The sequence below is a fragment of the Gymnoscopelus microlampas genome (genome assembly GCF_963454915.1).
Source record: "Gymnoscopelus microlampas genome assembly, chromosome: 1".
Lineage (NCBI taxonomy): Eukaryota > Metazoa > Chordata > Actinopteri > Myctophiformes > Myctophidae > Gymnoscopelus > Gymnoscopelus microlampas.
In genome coordinates, this window is record NC_139962.1 from 35,638,892 (window position 1) to 35,653,168 (window position 14,277).

The 14,277-nt window shown below is 41.3% G+C and overlaps 1 protein-coding gene across 1 annotated transcript in view; it reads left to right on the plus strand.

Annotated features, from left to right (window-relative positions):
• LOC311043529 (neural-cadherin) overlaps window positions 1-14,277 on the plus strand; it is a gene marked incomplete at both ends in the record, with an annotated part of 322,985 nt that overhangs the window by 198,206 nt on the left and 110,502 nt on the right. The window contains one exon of the mRNA XM_084054821.1: window positions 3,032-3,261. Coding sequence (XP_083910947.1) covers window positions 3,032-3,261 — 230 coding nt within the window. The remainder of the gene's footprint in view (window positions 1-3,031; window positions 3,262-14,277) is intronic.

Below are 14,277 nucleotides of genomic sequence, written 5' to 3' on the forward strand. Positions count from 1 at the left end.
AAGGAATGCTTCCAGTCCCATTGACTCGCACTCGCATCATTAAAATGCAACCTGATTTAACCACCAATATGTCACCAACCAATAACTGTACATGTATATGTGGATGCAGTGTGCGTGTGTGCGTGCGTGCATGTGTGCGTTTCATGCCAAGGTATTGGCATGCATTTGTAGTCTTTGGTTGTGACTCAAAAGGAGTTAGTTGAGCTGTTTTGGACAGCTAGTAAGGATGCCTCCTGATCGCTTCCCCAGGGAGGTTTTCCAGGCATATCCAGCTGGGAGGAGGCCATGGTGTAGACTGAGGACCAGGTGGAGGGATTATACGTCCAGCATGCATTTGTGTAATCTTGTCTCTAAAGGAGCCAGTTGGGGCGGTTTGGGCATTTCCTAGTCACCTCCCCACGGAGGTTTTCCAGGCACGTCCAACTGGGAGGGAGCCACGGGGCAGACCAAGGACCAGGTGATGGGACTGTACAGTATATATCCACACTGGCCTGGGAATGCCTCAGGATCCCCCAGTCCCCAAGTTAAATTTGCTGAATATGCACATATGTGCACATGCTCATTAGCTTGTTGTTGAGGTCAAGAAGTCAAGTCACAGGATACTTACTGTACATCATCGATATACATTTCATTTGACCTTTACAGTAGACACTTTACTTTTCCTTGTGGATCTACCATGTGGATTGTATCCTGTGAAAATGTCTTCTAAATCCCACAGTTTTTCTGAAAAACGTATGTTTCTATATCAGTGGTGCTCAAACTTTCTCTTGTCAAGGACCACCCAAAATTATTATATAAAATTATATTTGCCCACGGACCCCCATCTCAAAATATTTTGTTCCAGGGACCCCCCAGAAGCAAATATTTAAGTTACAAATGTTCGCTTAAAAAATAAATATATATTCAAAGATTTGCAAAATAAATCTTTGAAGCTTGTAGATCAGAAATAGCAGATTTACAAGCTCATAGTGCGGCACTCGGTGCCGCGCTATGAGCTTGTATAGCTGCTATTTTTGAATAGCCAGTAGAGTATAAGAGTGCAAGTATAATATATGGATAAAGTGGTTACACAGATGCGTTCCCGGTCTTAATGGGTTAATGTCAAATATCATGTACATACCATATGCTGACTATGTTCATGCACCTTACGTCTAACCTCATGTATACTGCACCAGCTGGATATGTTGCGAGGCTGATATTGTTTAGATATGGACTGGTATGTAAATATCAGAAGTTGTCCCTTATCGGTTGCCTATATGGATGTCCAGTACCCTCAAATGACAGGCGGAGAATGATAAAGGCGGATTGTGCTGCATTCCCCGCTGGGAAGGCCTGTCTTAACCTATTGGATCCAGGAACGCATATCTGTATTATTTTAAGATTTCTTTGGCTTTCTTTTGGTTCTTAAGCAGATATACTAGCTCATGGCACAGCAAATTGTGAGAATTTGTGCAAATCTTTATTTTTTTAAAGTGAACATTTGTAACTCAAATCTTTGCTTCATGGGGGTCCCTGGAACAAAACATTTTGAGATGGGGGGTTTCTGCGGCCAAATAAATATATATGTTTTCTAAATCCTAACAGTATGTTGCTACAGTACTGTATATCAGTGGTGCTCCAACTTTTCCATGGCAAGGACCCCCAAAATTACATGTATTTGGCAGCGGACCCCCATCTTAAAATATGTTGTTCCAGGGACCCCCCCAGAAGCACAGATCGGAGTTAAAAATGTTTGCTTTAAAAAATATATTATATATATTTAAAGATTTGAAAAAAATGTCATGATTTTTCAAAAATAGCAGATCTACAAGCTCACTCGCTATGAGCTTGTATATCTGCTATTTTTGAATAGCCAAAGAAATCTAAAAAGGACACAGATGCGTTCCCGGTCTTTATGGGTTAAAATGAGAGCAGTATTGCAGGGGCTCCTAAATGAAAGCACCAGTTGGTGAGCAAAGATTCTCACCTTTTTATGGTGTAGTCCAGATAACTACCCGGGCAGTTCACTCCCTGCTGAACTAGGGCCCGGTTTGAGATACCCTCCACTCTTCCTCTCCATCAATCAAGTGGCACATGCAGGTGTCACATCATTCATCAGTCATGTGCAACATCCATTTATTCAATCAGTCTAGTCCCATCCCGGCTCCAGGCACCAGCCAATCCACCGTCAACCCCTTTAATGTCCTCTGCCAGATTGCTCTCGCTTTTCCATTTTATCTTGATGTGCTGGTTTTATTTGAGCCGTTTAGGTGTTATGCCCCTCCCCTTTTATGTATTTATTGTGTTAACTGTGTGAGTTTCTCCCTTCTTGTTTTGATTGAGAGACTAGATATAGGGATGGGCATTTGGACAGTAAACTTGGATAAACATAGTGTGACGTTATATTTATCGAAATTAACAAATACAGTATCATACTGTATATTAGTTTTTCTTTCTGGAAATGTTTTCCACTGCCGTGTGGTTTGATAGTTGGCTCTCTATCAGCTACGGGTTAAGAGCAAAGCCTTTTGTTTATTTTAAAAGACATGGCATTAATAATTAAAAAACGTTCTAGTGTTAATATTATATTATTTGTATATATTAATTTGATACATTACGTTGGATAAATCAACAAGTTAATGTCAGTCAGTAGTAGCAGTGCACGTTATGTCGGCACATCAACACACTATGAAACACTAATTAATGTGTTAAATCCAGTCTGAGAACTGCCGACGGTCACTTTGAAAAACTGTGTGTGCGTGTGTGTGTGTGTGCGCGAGTGTGGACACGTATTTAGTTGTAAACAGCATTGTGCATAGCCACGTCACTGCTCACCTTTTTATTGCCCTTTTGTGTTGTTTTCTTTTAGTAAATTAACACAATTAGCAAGTGTAAATCTTTCATATTGACTTTCATTCATCCTTTACACTGTTTCTATGCTACAACCTCTCTGGCCTCCTCTAGATTGTAACACTGTGCGTGTGTGTGTGTGTGTGTGTGTGTGTGTGTGTGTGTGCGTGCGTGCGTGCGTGCGCGTGCGTTCGTGTTACAGGCATCACAGCTAAGGAATTCATTGACCAGAGAGGGAAGCAACAGAGCCGATATGATCTGCTGTTGGACTTCCTAGCGGAGATGCTCTCCGTTGCACGTGAAGACATCAACATCTTTAGCCTGAAGGACACGGGAGACAGGGAGCTGGACGTCCGCTTCGCCGTCAACGGGGGCCCTTCCTACTTCCGGACGGAGAAACTGGACGGTTATCTGGCCGCTCATAAACAAAAGGTTCGTAATTGTCACGACTGAATCAAGGACAGGTTGTCATTATTAGCCCATTCATTCCGGGGGACGCATCTCTGTAATTTTTATTTATTTCTTTGGGCTATTCAAAAATAGCAGATCTACAAGCTCATAGCACGGCACCGAGTGCCGTGCTATGAGCTTGTAGATCTGCTATTTTTGAAAAATCGTGAAAATCTGTGCAAATCTTTAATTATATATATATTTTTAAAGTGAACATTCATAACTCAAATCTTTGCTTCTGGGGGGGTCCCTGGAACAAAATATTTTACAACATGTGCGCTTAAAAAAATATATACCATCAATTTTCACGATTTTTCAAAAAAGAAATAGCAGATCTAAAAGCTCATAGCACGGCACTCGGTGAGCTTGAGCTTGTATATCTGCTATTTTTTGAATAGCCAAAAGAAATCTAAAAATGACACAGATTTCTTTCCCGGTCTAAATGGGTTAGATGCAGTCAATTTAAATGTGTGCCAGACGGTCAAGGGTTTGTGCATGGTACTGCAGCATTGCTGTAATAGTCTGAGCATGTCCTCAGACGACACAAAGCCAATTGCCAGGGTTGCACGTGTTTCACGCTGGCCTCAACCATCATCCTTCCCCACAGTTTACAGCCTCTAGTGCTCTGTAAATACAGTTTGGCAGTTGAATAAGTGAAACTGTATAAACCCAGCAACCATGACAAAATATTTGTAACGGTGACCATAGGCAAAAGTCTTCTCGAAGCACAAGGGCATCGGATTTATCACGCAACTGCCCTGGTCTACAGATCGATGTTACTTGACTCTCATGTGTGAGATGTGAACAATTCACTTTAGAAAGAGAAACCCTATAATGCTGTGGAAACTGACAGACGTCAAGTTCAAGTTGATTTGTTTGCAGCATTATGGTGCAAATGATAAGGCTATTATTATAATTAGGCTTTCACTTTTCTCAGCCAATCTCTGTTATGCCAACATTATTTTTGTTGTACACTTTTGTCAGCACAGTATTTATAAAGATTTCTATTTCCATTTGGCCAAAGGAGACAGACCATCAACACATTAGTAAACATGCCCACAAGCAGCTAGCTTATCAATGAGGGGAAGGAAGGACTGTGCAAAACAATCCACACTATCCAGCTCCTTGTATCAATATTTATCAAGGGACTTTAGGGCTTAAAGTTCTCTTGCACTACACATTTATTTAAAAAAAAAAAACTATAAAAAACAATAATATATTATTGGCAAATACTGTAGAATGTCAGATGATGCATTGTAATTTTGCTTCCCACACCTGGGAGGGATGGCCCCATTTATTGTTTATATCCCATAACTCAGAGGGACTGCACTGGACTTGCTATTGGTTGTCTAACAACCACTGGGCAGCAGCTGAATAGAATAATCTTAGGATGATTGTATGCTATTTTAAGGGGAAATCCTGCTCAAGTATATTACTAGTTAAACAGTGTCTGTATTCATGTTTATATAATACATAGCGGCTTAATTCACAAACTGCACACCTAGAGTCCATGTCGTTATTAGACTTTGTTTTGTTTGGCTGGACATCATTGCTCAGTCTTTGATTCATTGCTTCTAGGGAAAACACAAGAGGCTGTCATTATGATTGCAAACTTGACGAAACTAAGGGTGGGGGAGGGGGGGGGGACATAATCATAATCAGTAAATATTTAAATCATGAGACACATAAGGCGTAGATAAGGTCGGTGGCTAAGGTGTTTTAAAGAGGAAGAGGTTTATAGCACACGGCTGATAGAAAAAATATATATACTTTAAGTGCAAGTATTGAATGTGTCTTCATCAGAACTAAGAAGAGACAAAGGCTCTAAAGCCACTTTAAATAACCCAACAGGCTGGCTATGAAGACACGTCAAACCGTTAGTTATCTGCACCTATTAGTTTAACTATTACACTTGTTCTTATTTGGCTAACACGCAGATACATGCAGTCTGGCCAGTTCTGAACAAAGAATTAGATTGCACCTTGCTTTTAACATATTATGTCTATTCTAGTGTTTTGGCTGCATTGGTTACAATGTATTTTTTTCATGCTGGAAACATTGTATATTCATGTCATGTTCTATCCTAATTGAATGTTGTCTGGCATCATAGCCATGCCTGATGCCAGTGCAATGGTTTTGGTGCCAGCTTTGCAGCTTCTTTGCTTATCATTGGCACGCTATACTGAAACAGTTTGGTCAAAAGATAGTTCAACCAGGAGAGACCAGAATAAGTTTTGAATGCAGTTTGGAGACAGATGGATACAAATAATTGGCATGATAATAATTTATATACAGCCTTTATATGTATTCATCCAGAATATCTCAATGTTGGCGCTCTGAAAGGCATTGATGCACATGTGTGCATGGGTTCTTCTGCTCGAGATCCAAAAGTAAAAGTTGGTGTCTCCCTGGGACTCAAACTTACAAAAATACATTAATTAACCACCTTAACTCATTGAGTGCCACAATCCGTCAAATCCGTCACGTGGCCTGACGCCCAGAGCGCCACAATCCGTCAAATCAGTCATTAAAAAAAAATCAAAATATATATTTTTTTTTTTTGGGGGGAAAAACATGTTCAGAACGCAAGATATGATGATTTGAAGATTTGCTGCTCCATCCACTCCTTGTTTAACCTATAACTTAAAAAGGCTGTATCTCGCTTCCTAAGCACTTTTTTTTTACAATGAATTTTGGCTGTGGCACTCAGAGCCAAAATTCCATAAATAAGCTTGGCACTGAATGAGTTAAGCCATGTTTCAAAAAATAGTGAAATTAGCATCAAGATGTGACATGTCAGCTGGGGAGCTGTGAGATATACTATTTTCTACATTAAAAACAAAATAAAAAACAAGAGATTTGACATATTGAAATGTCAATTACTAGAGGGTCGGGGCGCTGTGCGCCCCTCCCCCCTATCCGCTGCGCGGTGCTTTGTGTTTGTTGGTCTCTATAATATATAAAGCCATAATAGGAGATGTTCCCAATGGAGCTATGCCCAAATATGGAGTGTGTTGTCTGACCTCACTTGGGTCTCGTTGGGCGGTGGTCGGCGATGACGCTAAGGATATATAAAGCCATAATAGGAGATGTTCCCAATGGAGCTATGCCCAAATATGGAGTGTGTTGTCTGACCTCACTTGGGTCTCGTTGGGCGGTGGTCGGCGATGACGCTAAGGAACAACATGGCCGACTGTAATGTTGTGAGTTTGTGTTGGCCGCAATTAATTATGCTGCGAGGGGGCAGATGTGTGCTGAGCAGTATGAAGTGGCCTACAGACTGCGCGTAGTAATTCTGCACGTTGTGGCGTGTCTTGTTAGTGACATTGATATGTTGTTTTTGTGTTTAGTCCCACCCAGTGGCAGGGTTTTTTTGGGGGTTTTGGGTTTAGAAATGTATTATAGGATGATATGTTGTTTTTGTGTTTAGTCCCACACAGTGGCAGGTTTTTTTGGGGGGGTTTTGGGTTTAGAAATGTATTATAGGATAACTGTGGTAACAGTCTGAAAACAGGATGTTCCCTCTATCTCCATGGGATGCGGTTTATCACGCCAGACAACGGAAAGACTCAAATTGGGCACCGCTGGAAACGGCTCGCCAGCCCGGATCCAACGAGTCATCCACCATATATCCATATTAAGCTTAGATCTACACGCACAGGGCAGCGAAAGCCACCTGTGTCCGCTCTGAGGAGTGCTGTGTCTCCCAGACCACACTAGCATTGCATCACTTGCTAACGTCTTATGCTAAAGCTTTACAAGCACACCTACTGTACCTGAGATATTCACACATACAGTACCTGAGATATACAACGTTTTTGAAGGCCTGCAGACGATCTTCCGACATCTCATGACATCATTGCTGTTGTTATCCTGGTCAATGAAAGGTGCAATTTCTAACTGCAAGGCACTCACTCTGTGACCGCCCCTCCAGAGCATGGGAACTCTCTGCCCGCACCTCCACTAACATGAGAACTTGGGAAGCGATCATCTCGAAAGTCACCTGCCCACATTCTGAAGAAAAGGCCTTTTTTCGAAAAGCCACGTGCCTTTTTGGCGGCTAAATAAATAGTGAAACGCCCACATTTTGAGGGCAGGCCCTTTTTTCGCAAAGAAAAGCCTCTTTCTTGCGGGGAATTTGTAGGACTGTGTTAGCACAGTCAAAAACAACAGCAGCAAGACATATACTGTATACAGTATACTGTATATTTCTGAAAATCTATCTGCGGAAAAAAAGTTCACTTGCGAGTTGCGAACCCATACAAAAATGTGTCCATGACCCATTTTATAGATGATGTGAAATGCGTTACTTGCAGGATGAATAGGGGAAGTAACCTATTTGAGAGCAAATACCTCAACGACAACAACCATTTCATCAATGTTGTGTGGCATAAGGGCATTGCCGTCCGTGCGAGGTGGCCTTCCTTGTTGAGCACTCAGCATACACTAAAGTCTCATAAGAATGAGGTCCAGGTTAAGGATAAGGATAATTCCTTTTAACAGGTCGTTCATGAAAGTCCTTGCGGTCTTGTTTCCAATGAGAACCTGTGAGCAATTAGGGGTTAAGAGTCTTGCTCAGGGACAAATTTCATTTCATCGACACATACCACTCACTAACCACTCAGCTATGGCCGCCCCTAGGTTAACATTTCTGCTTCAATGACGCAAGTTGTGGATTATGTCTGTTTATATAACAAGATGCAGCACAATGGGGTCAAATATATAAAGCAGGGGTGGGCAACTTAGATGATGGAGAGGGCCACTATATTTCTACACTCACTCCAGAGGGCCACATTGCATATACTGTCAGGCAGAAACTTCTTATCTCCGTGTTTTAACTTTTTCACACAAAACTACCTTCACACAAAAGTAGCAAAAATTGTCGATCTACAAGCTCAAAACGCGTCGCAGTGTGATGCTTTTTGAGCTTGTAGATCTGCTATTTTTGTTGTTTTACAAAATTTTGGAATCCTGTTTTTTTTGTTGCTATTTTTTAATTGGAATCCTGAAAAGTAACATTTTTATTTGATTTCAATGCATTTAGTTATACTTATGTTAACTTTATGAACTTAAATACAAATATATTGGACATGAAAAAGGACAATAGAATTTTGATACTAGTCATTTTAAGCTACTAATATAGAATAAAGCGGGTCATGTTTGCATGTTTGCAAATGTAACAGCTGAAATCAATAATATATCAGTATTCTGATATTAACCTGCGGGCCACATTAAGTGAAGGTGGGGGCCGCATGTGGTCCCCGGGCCGCCAGTTGCCCATATATGATATAAATGATCAGAAACTGTAAATATATAGCCAACATCTACAAAATTGTAATATGTATTTACAGCGTGGCTCTTCAGAAACGAGCTGTCTAGAAGATGGTCTGTCTGTCTGTCTGTCTAATCAGTAACCACTGGTCTGATCAGCAATTTCTTGCGCACACTGCCAGTAGGCCAAGAAAGTAATTCCACAATATTTTTTTTAGATACAGTATGTTCTTTCATTTTATACTGGAAGTCAGTTGAATCACTTGATGTTTGTCAATATGACGTCATCAACATGGAAGCCATGCCACTATTAGACGACATATTGTTTATATATTGCTGTACATTAGGTTGAGAACTGTTTTGGGGACACAATTTTCATACATTTGTACATCACTTTCTTCCTGAACACAAATATTTGGCTTTGATATTTATTGAATCAATGCCCCATGGACATGGACCGAAATGTCAACAGTAATGTGTTGTAGCTACTGTATAACTGTGTATGGACTGATAAAGGTGACTTTCCGTGTGGTTATTATAGATGTTGAAATATTAATGTGATGAAATTATTGAAAGCCGGTGATCATAAAACACTAGACCCATTGAAATGCTGTTTCTAACGTGTCTAATTAGTCGAATAGTTGTGTCTACTGTAGGTGTCTCTGTACGAGCAAAAGCCTTTACAGTTGATGTAGGGTACTTATGCTGTACAAGTTGTTTTGAAGAGAAGAGACAGTGTGATGCTAGTTTAGAACCTTTCTATTTTTCCTCTTGAATAGAACGGCTAAGCCTACAGGGATAATCCAGTGTGTTGCTGTTCAGAGTCAAACTAGGTTGGATTTAAAATGGTGTACTACACTGGTGGACTTTGAAGGAAAATAAATAGCATTTTCCTACAAATTTTTGGCATTTGTCCAGGAATCAGTCTGCGCTTTTAGTCAGACACAGAAATCCTTGGGAGTCATCGGGAGCGCCAATGGCAGTTGAAAGCAGCTTCTGTGTGCGCTCTGAAACATTGTAGTAACATACCTTTTCTAATGTTTTTTAGATCTTTCTTTCACCTAATCTGTCTGGGGTACAATTATATCCTGAAGTTTTTGTTGAAAACAATACCACTGTTGTAGCCCCCACTCCTGGAATGAAACCACTGCGAGAGAGGAGGAAAAGGCCACAGGGGAAAGCAGGGAGGCGTTCTGGAGTGCACTAGGAGATGAGGCACCAAAATGGCTTTACCCTCCATACTGCTGGTCAATGTGAGATCCCTTTACAATAAACTTGGCAAGCTCCGGGCTTGAGATCTGATTGCGAAACAACGTAAAGTATATGTTACGTGCTTAATCGCACTGACTGAAACATGGCTATTGGAGTGGAGTGGCAATTGCGTCCATTGAAGCAATTTTTTTCTTTTTTCTGAATGTATGAAACACAACTCTACGGTATGTAGAGGGTTGGGGGGTGAGGGGATGGGGTTTGCTCGTTTATAAACCAAGCTTGAAGCACTGACGTACAGATCATGAAAACCCTGTGCTCACTGGGTCTGAGTATTTAATTATATGCCGCCCATTCTATCTCCCTCGTGAATTTAGTGCAATCGTTGTTGTAGTTCACATACACCCACGAGCTAACATAGTACATACTGCAACAAAGGAACTTCACAGAGTTATTAGTGAGCAGGAAACCATTCTTCCGTCACATGTACATGCAGCACAAAATTACTTTAAACCGCTGTTATTCGCCCTTCCAGGAAGGTTTTAGGGACCTCCCATGGTCACTTTTTGGAAACTCAGGTCACTGCTCCATCCAACTGTTCCCTGTCTGCAAGCTGAGGCTGAAAAAAGATCATGTTCATGTTGTATTGAACTATGACAAGAATGTGCCACAAAATATGAACCTACAAGAACAGTAATCGCAGATGAATTCATCAAGTGCACTGAGCTCCAGGAGTCATCATGGGCTATCAACACCAAGCACTAACTACAGTATAACTACAGTAAACATGTAGCGTTTAAAGAATTATTCCAACTCGACATCAGTGTGGATACTCACTTAAGTTATCTGCTGATGGTTAATTAATTGACAGTATTTTACTTGAGTAAGTGTGTGCACTGGTATGATTTGTTTACTTTGTAATGATTTCACTTGTTTGGCTAGTCAATAGGCCCCTTGTTTCACAGTCATGGTGGTGGGGGTCTGGTTGTATTGTTAAGTGGACTTGGCAGGACCTATGATTTATATTCATGTTATCGTTTTTACCAAATCATTTTGGTGGCATTGATTATTACTTTGTGCATGTCATGGTGTGTATCATTAGTTAAACCTTTGATGTTTTGTGGGTTACGGTCAACTCTGTCTGTCTGTCTGTCGCTGTTCATGTGTACGTCTGGCAACGTTTTCCAACAATGCATGTAGGCTAGTTATTGAAGGTTTATGGTGAGGGTGTGGCACCCGGTAGAATGTATGATCAATGTAAATGTAAATCAATGCCTATGCTCATATGTATTTTCTAGCTCAACCATGCACTCCATACACTGCTGACACTTGGACTTTTTTTTTGTTTGTTTTGGTACTTTAACTGCGTGGCCTCCTGCGTGGCCTCCCATTCTTGTCGCTTACTTGAAACAGTTTGTGACAGTTTGTGACACATCTGGCCTCAGATATGTCACAATGTCTCAAATAACATTATGGTTGTTCCTGCATTAGCCCACAGACAATCAACAATAGAGGCAAGAGTTGTAATTAATCTCTACCAAGATAGACATGACCAAGAAATGACAATTAAATTAGTATGTGTACTGTTTAAAAATATGCATAAACAGCTCTTCTTGACATAATTGTCTACACAGTATTCAGGCCTGATTTAAAACAGAAACCGCTTCAGATGTTAGACAGCTTGATAACAGAAAAAATAGCTTAATTACTAGTTAGCAAGTGTTCATTTACAACATAATTGATGTGGAAATATATGATTACATTTCAAACAGCGGCATGGATGTCGGAAGGTAGTTGTAGGCGTTTGGGATAATATGGGTCAAAAGAGGACATCTCATTGAAAGTCAAGTATCATTGGCCTTATGAGACCTATAACTTTACATTTCATTGTTAAGTCTGAAGCAGCATTGGAGTAAAGGAGAGAGAGGAGCCCCTTATGTGTATTAGATTAATCAGGGCGATGGAAAGAGATGGCTAGCCTCTGTCAAAGGGACAAATGACCGTGCGTGTGTGTGTGTGTGTGTGTGTGTGTGTGTGTGTGTGTGTGTGTGTGTGTGTGTGTGTGTGTGCGTGTGCGTGCACGCGGGCGCAGAGAGAGAATCTTTCCTGTCAAATCATTCCACTTGTTCCAATTTCCTTCTTCCTTGGCTTATTGTCGCTCATATCTTCTGCTCTATCTTGTGAATAGTGTTTGGGAAAGAAAGTATATATGGATAAAATATAACGTGTTAAAGAGGAAGTGAAGGTTTTAAAATAAGTTTGGTTTGAGAGAAAACATGAGAGAGAGAGAGAGAGAGAGAGAGAGAGAGAGAGAGAGAGAGAGAGAGAGAGAGAGAGAGAGAGAGAGAGAGAGAGAGAGAGAGAGAGAGAGAGAGAGAGAGAGAGAGAGAGAGAGAGAGAGAGAGAGAGAGAGAGAGAGAGAGAGAGAGAGAGAGAGAGAGAGAGAGAGAGAGAGAGAGAGAGAGAGAGAGAGAGAGAGGAGTGTAAATGGCATATAGCTGAGCCTTCAGGTGTGATTTGTGGGGCGAGCAGCAAACTTTTCATCTGGATTCAAACCAGCCTGCTCAGAGAAGACATTGATCAGAATGAGATGCGAAGTGTGGCGAAGGAAAGGGATGAACGTGAGCCAGGGAGATAGAGGGGGAACTGGCACAGAGAGAAGACAGAGGGAGTGAGAGAGGGAGGGACAGAGGAGGGGGAGATGAGACAGCACCTTATTATTAATGTTCTCAATTCTCCACAAATGCCTCAGAAGTAGGAGATAAACCCCCCCCCCCCCCCCCCCCCCCCCCCCTTCCGTGGCTCACCATATCCCTCTAAGACTCTTTCTCTCTCTCGCTCTCTCTCTCTCTGTCTCTCTGTGTGTGTGTGTATCTCACCCTACCATGACTTGACAATGGAACTCAGCCCTGGGTGTTTTATATGCATTTCAATCCAGCGGTTTTCCACTTGAGACCTTTATATTAAAGAAAGAGCACATGATGGGATTTGTACTTTACGTTATTGGCATGGAGCGCAGAATGTGGGTTCTTCTTGTCATTACAGTAATGTGGCTTCAAAGACGGGGACAAAGCAGAGGAGCGGAGGTTCACAGCCTGCAGGAACAATGTGTGACCCGCAGCCCTTTTGTTGGTGGCGATGCAAGGTGCACTCCCGCCTATGTATTGCCAATATATTACTTGAGGAGCTTTTAGAACTGAGGAATAAGACATAAGGCACTGCACTTTGTATCTGCACATTCAAAGCAGAGAGGGGTCGAGAGAGTTCACTATACATGCCCAAGAAGTATTCATGAGAGAGCTGTTGAGAGGTTGAGTTCTTGAATTGTGACTTATTTTTTCAAAACGAGACATCTGGTTTTACAATGTGATTCTTGGCATACAACTCACTTTGACGTATCTTGGAAATTATTCACAGTTTCAACTATTGGTAGGTAATAGTATTAACAATTAAATAATCAGTTAATTGAATACTGAGCAATGAACATCAGGTACAAATTATTCACAGCTTTTCTTGGTACAGTAGATGGTCAAAAGGTTTTGCTAAATTAGCCAACAATGACTTACATTACATTGCATACATTTAAACACTACAGTTTTTTGGAAAATCACAGAAGTCATGCGTGACTTGGGTGACTTGTGGGACAGGCCAAAGGAAATGTGCCAAGCTCAGTAGGCACTAACTGTACCTAAAGTCCTGTTTAACCGCATGAACTCTGGGCATGTCATAATAGTCAAACATTAGACAAAAATAGCTCTACAAGCTCACATCGCATCACGACATGTTGTGAGCTTATAACTTGGCTATTTTCTGTGAAGAGATTTGGTTTAGAGGGGAAATTGAGGGGACCCCGGTTCATAAAGTACAGTATACAGGGTTTATGTGGTATCTATCTGTTGAAATATTAAACCACTGCTTGCGGTGTCTCCCATGTCTATGTAGACACTAACACAGTAGTAGTAATAAGATTAGTCAAGGCAGGTTCCTGTTTTATTTAAACTGGCTTGATGCTGATGGGACTGTACAGAGAGAGAGGGAGAGAGAGAATGTCCTTTTAATTAGACATTTGACAAGCTCTTAAGAGAAAGGTTATCTTAGTATTATGTAGAATCTCTTCCCTGTCTCTCTGCATCTGTTTCAACTCAGTTCAGTGCGAAGTCTTGGATGAGCAATCTTGCCCAAGCTTTGCTTTAAATTATTTCTTGCTTTTAGTTGAGTCCATCTATTGTCCTCTGGCAGTAATATTAGGCTACTGCCTATTCTGAACAGACTCCCACATGCTCCATTAAATGCCTGCCACTCCAACTTGCTCGCCATGCAGCCCACCTGAGGAGTTCAGCCTTCAGCTCCTCTCCCCTATTATCTCTGCCTCGCCTTTTCTCTTCTTCCCCCTGCTGTTTTTTCTATCTCCTGAGCAAAAGAACAAACATCTTTTGTCCGTTGTCATCTCTGGGGTGCCATTCTCTCCTATAGGATGCGCTGCCCCTGGCCTGCAGACTCTGCCCACTGCGGATGTGG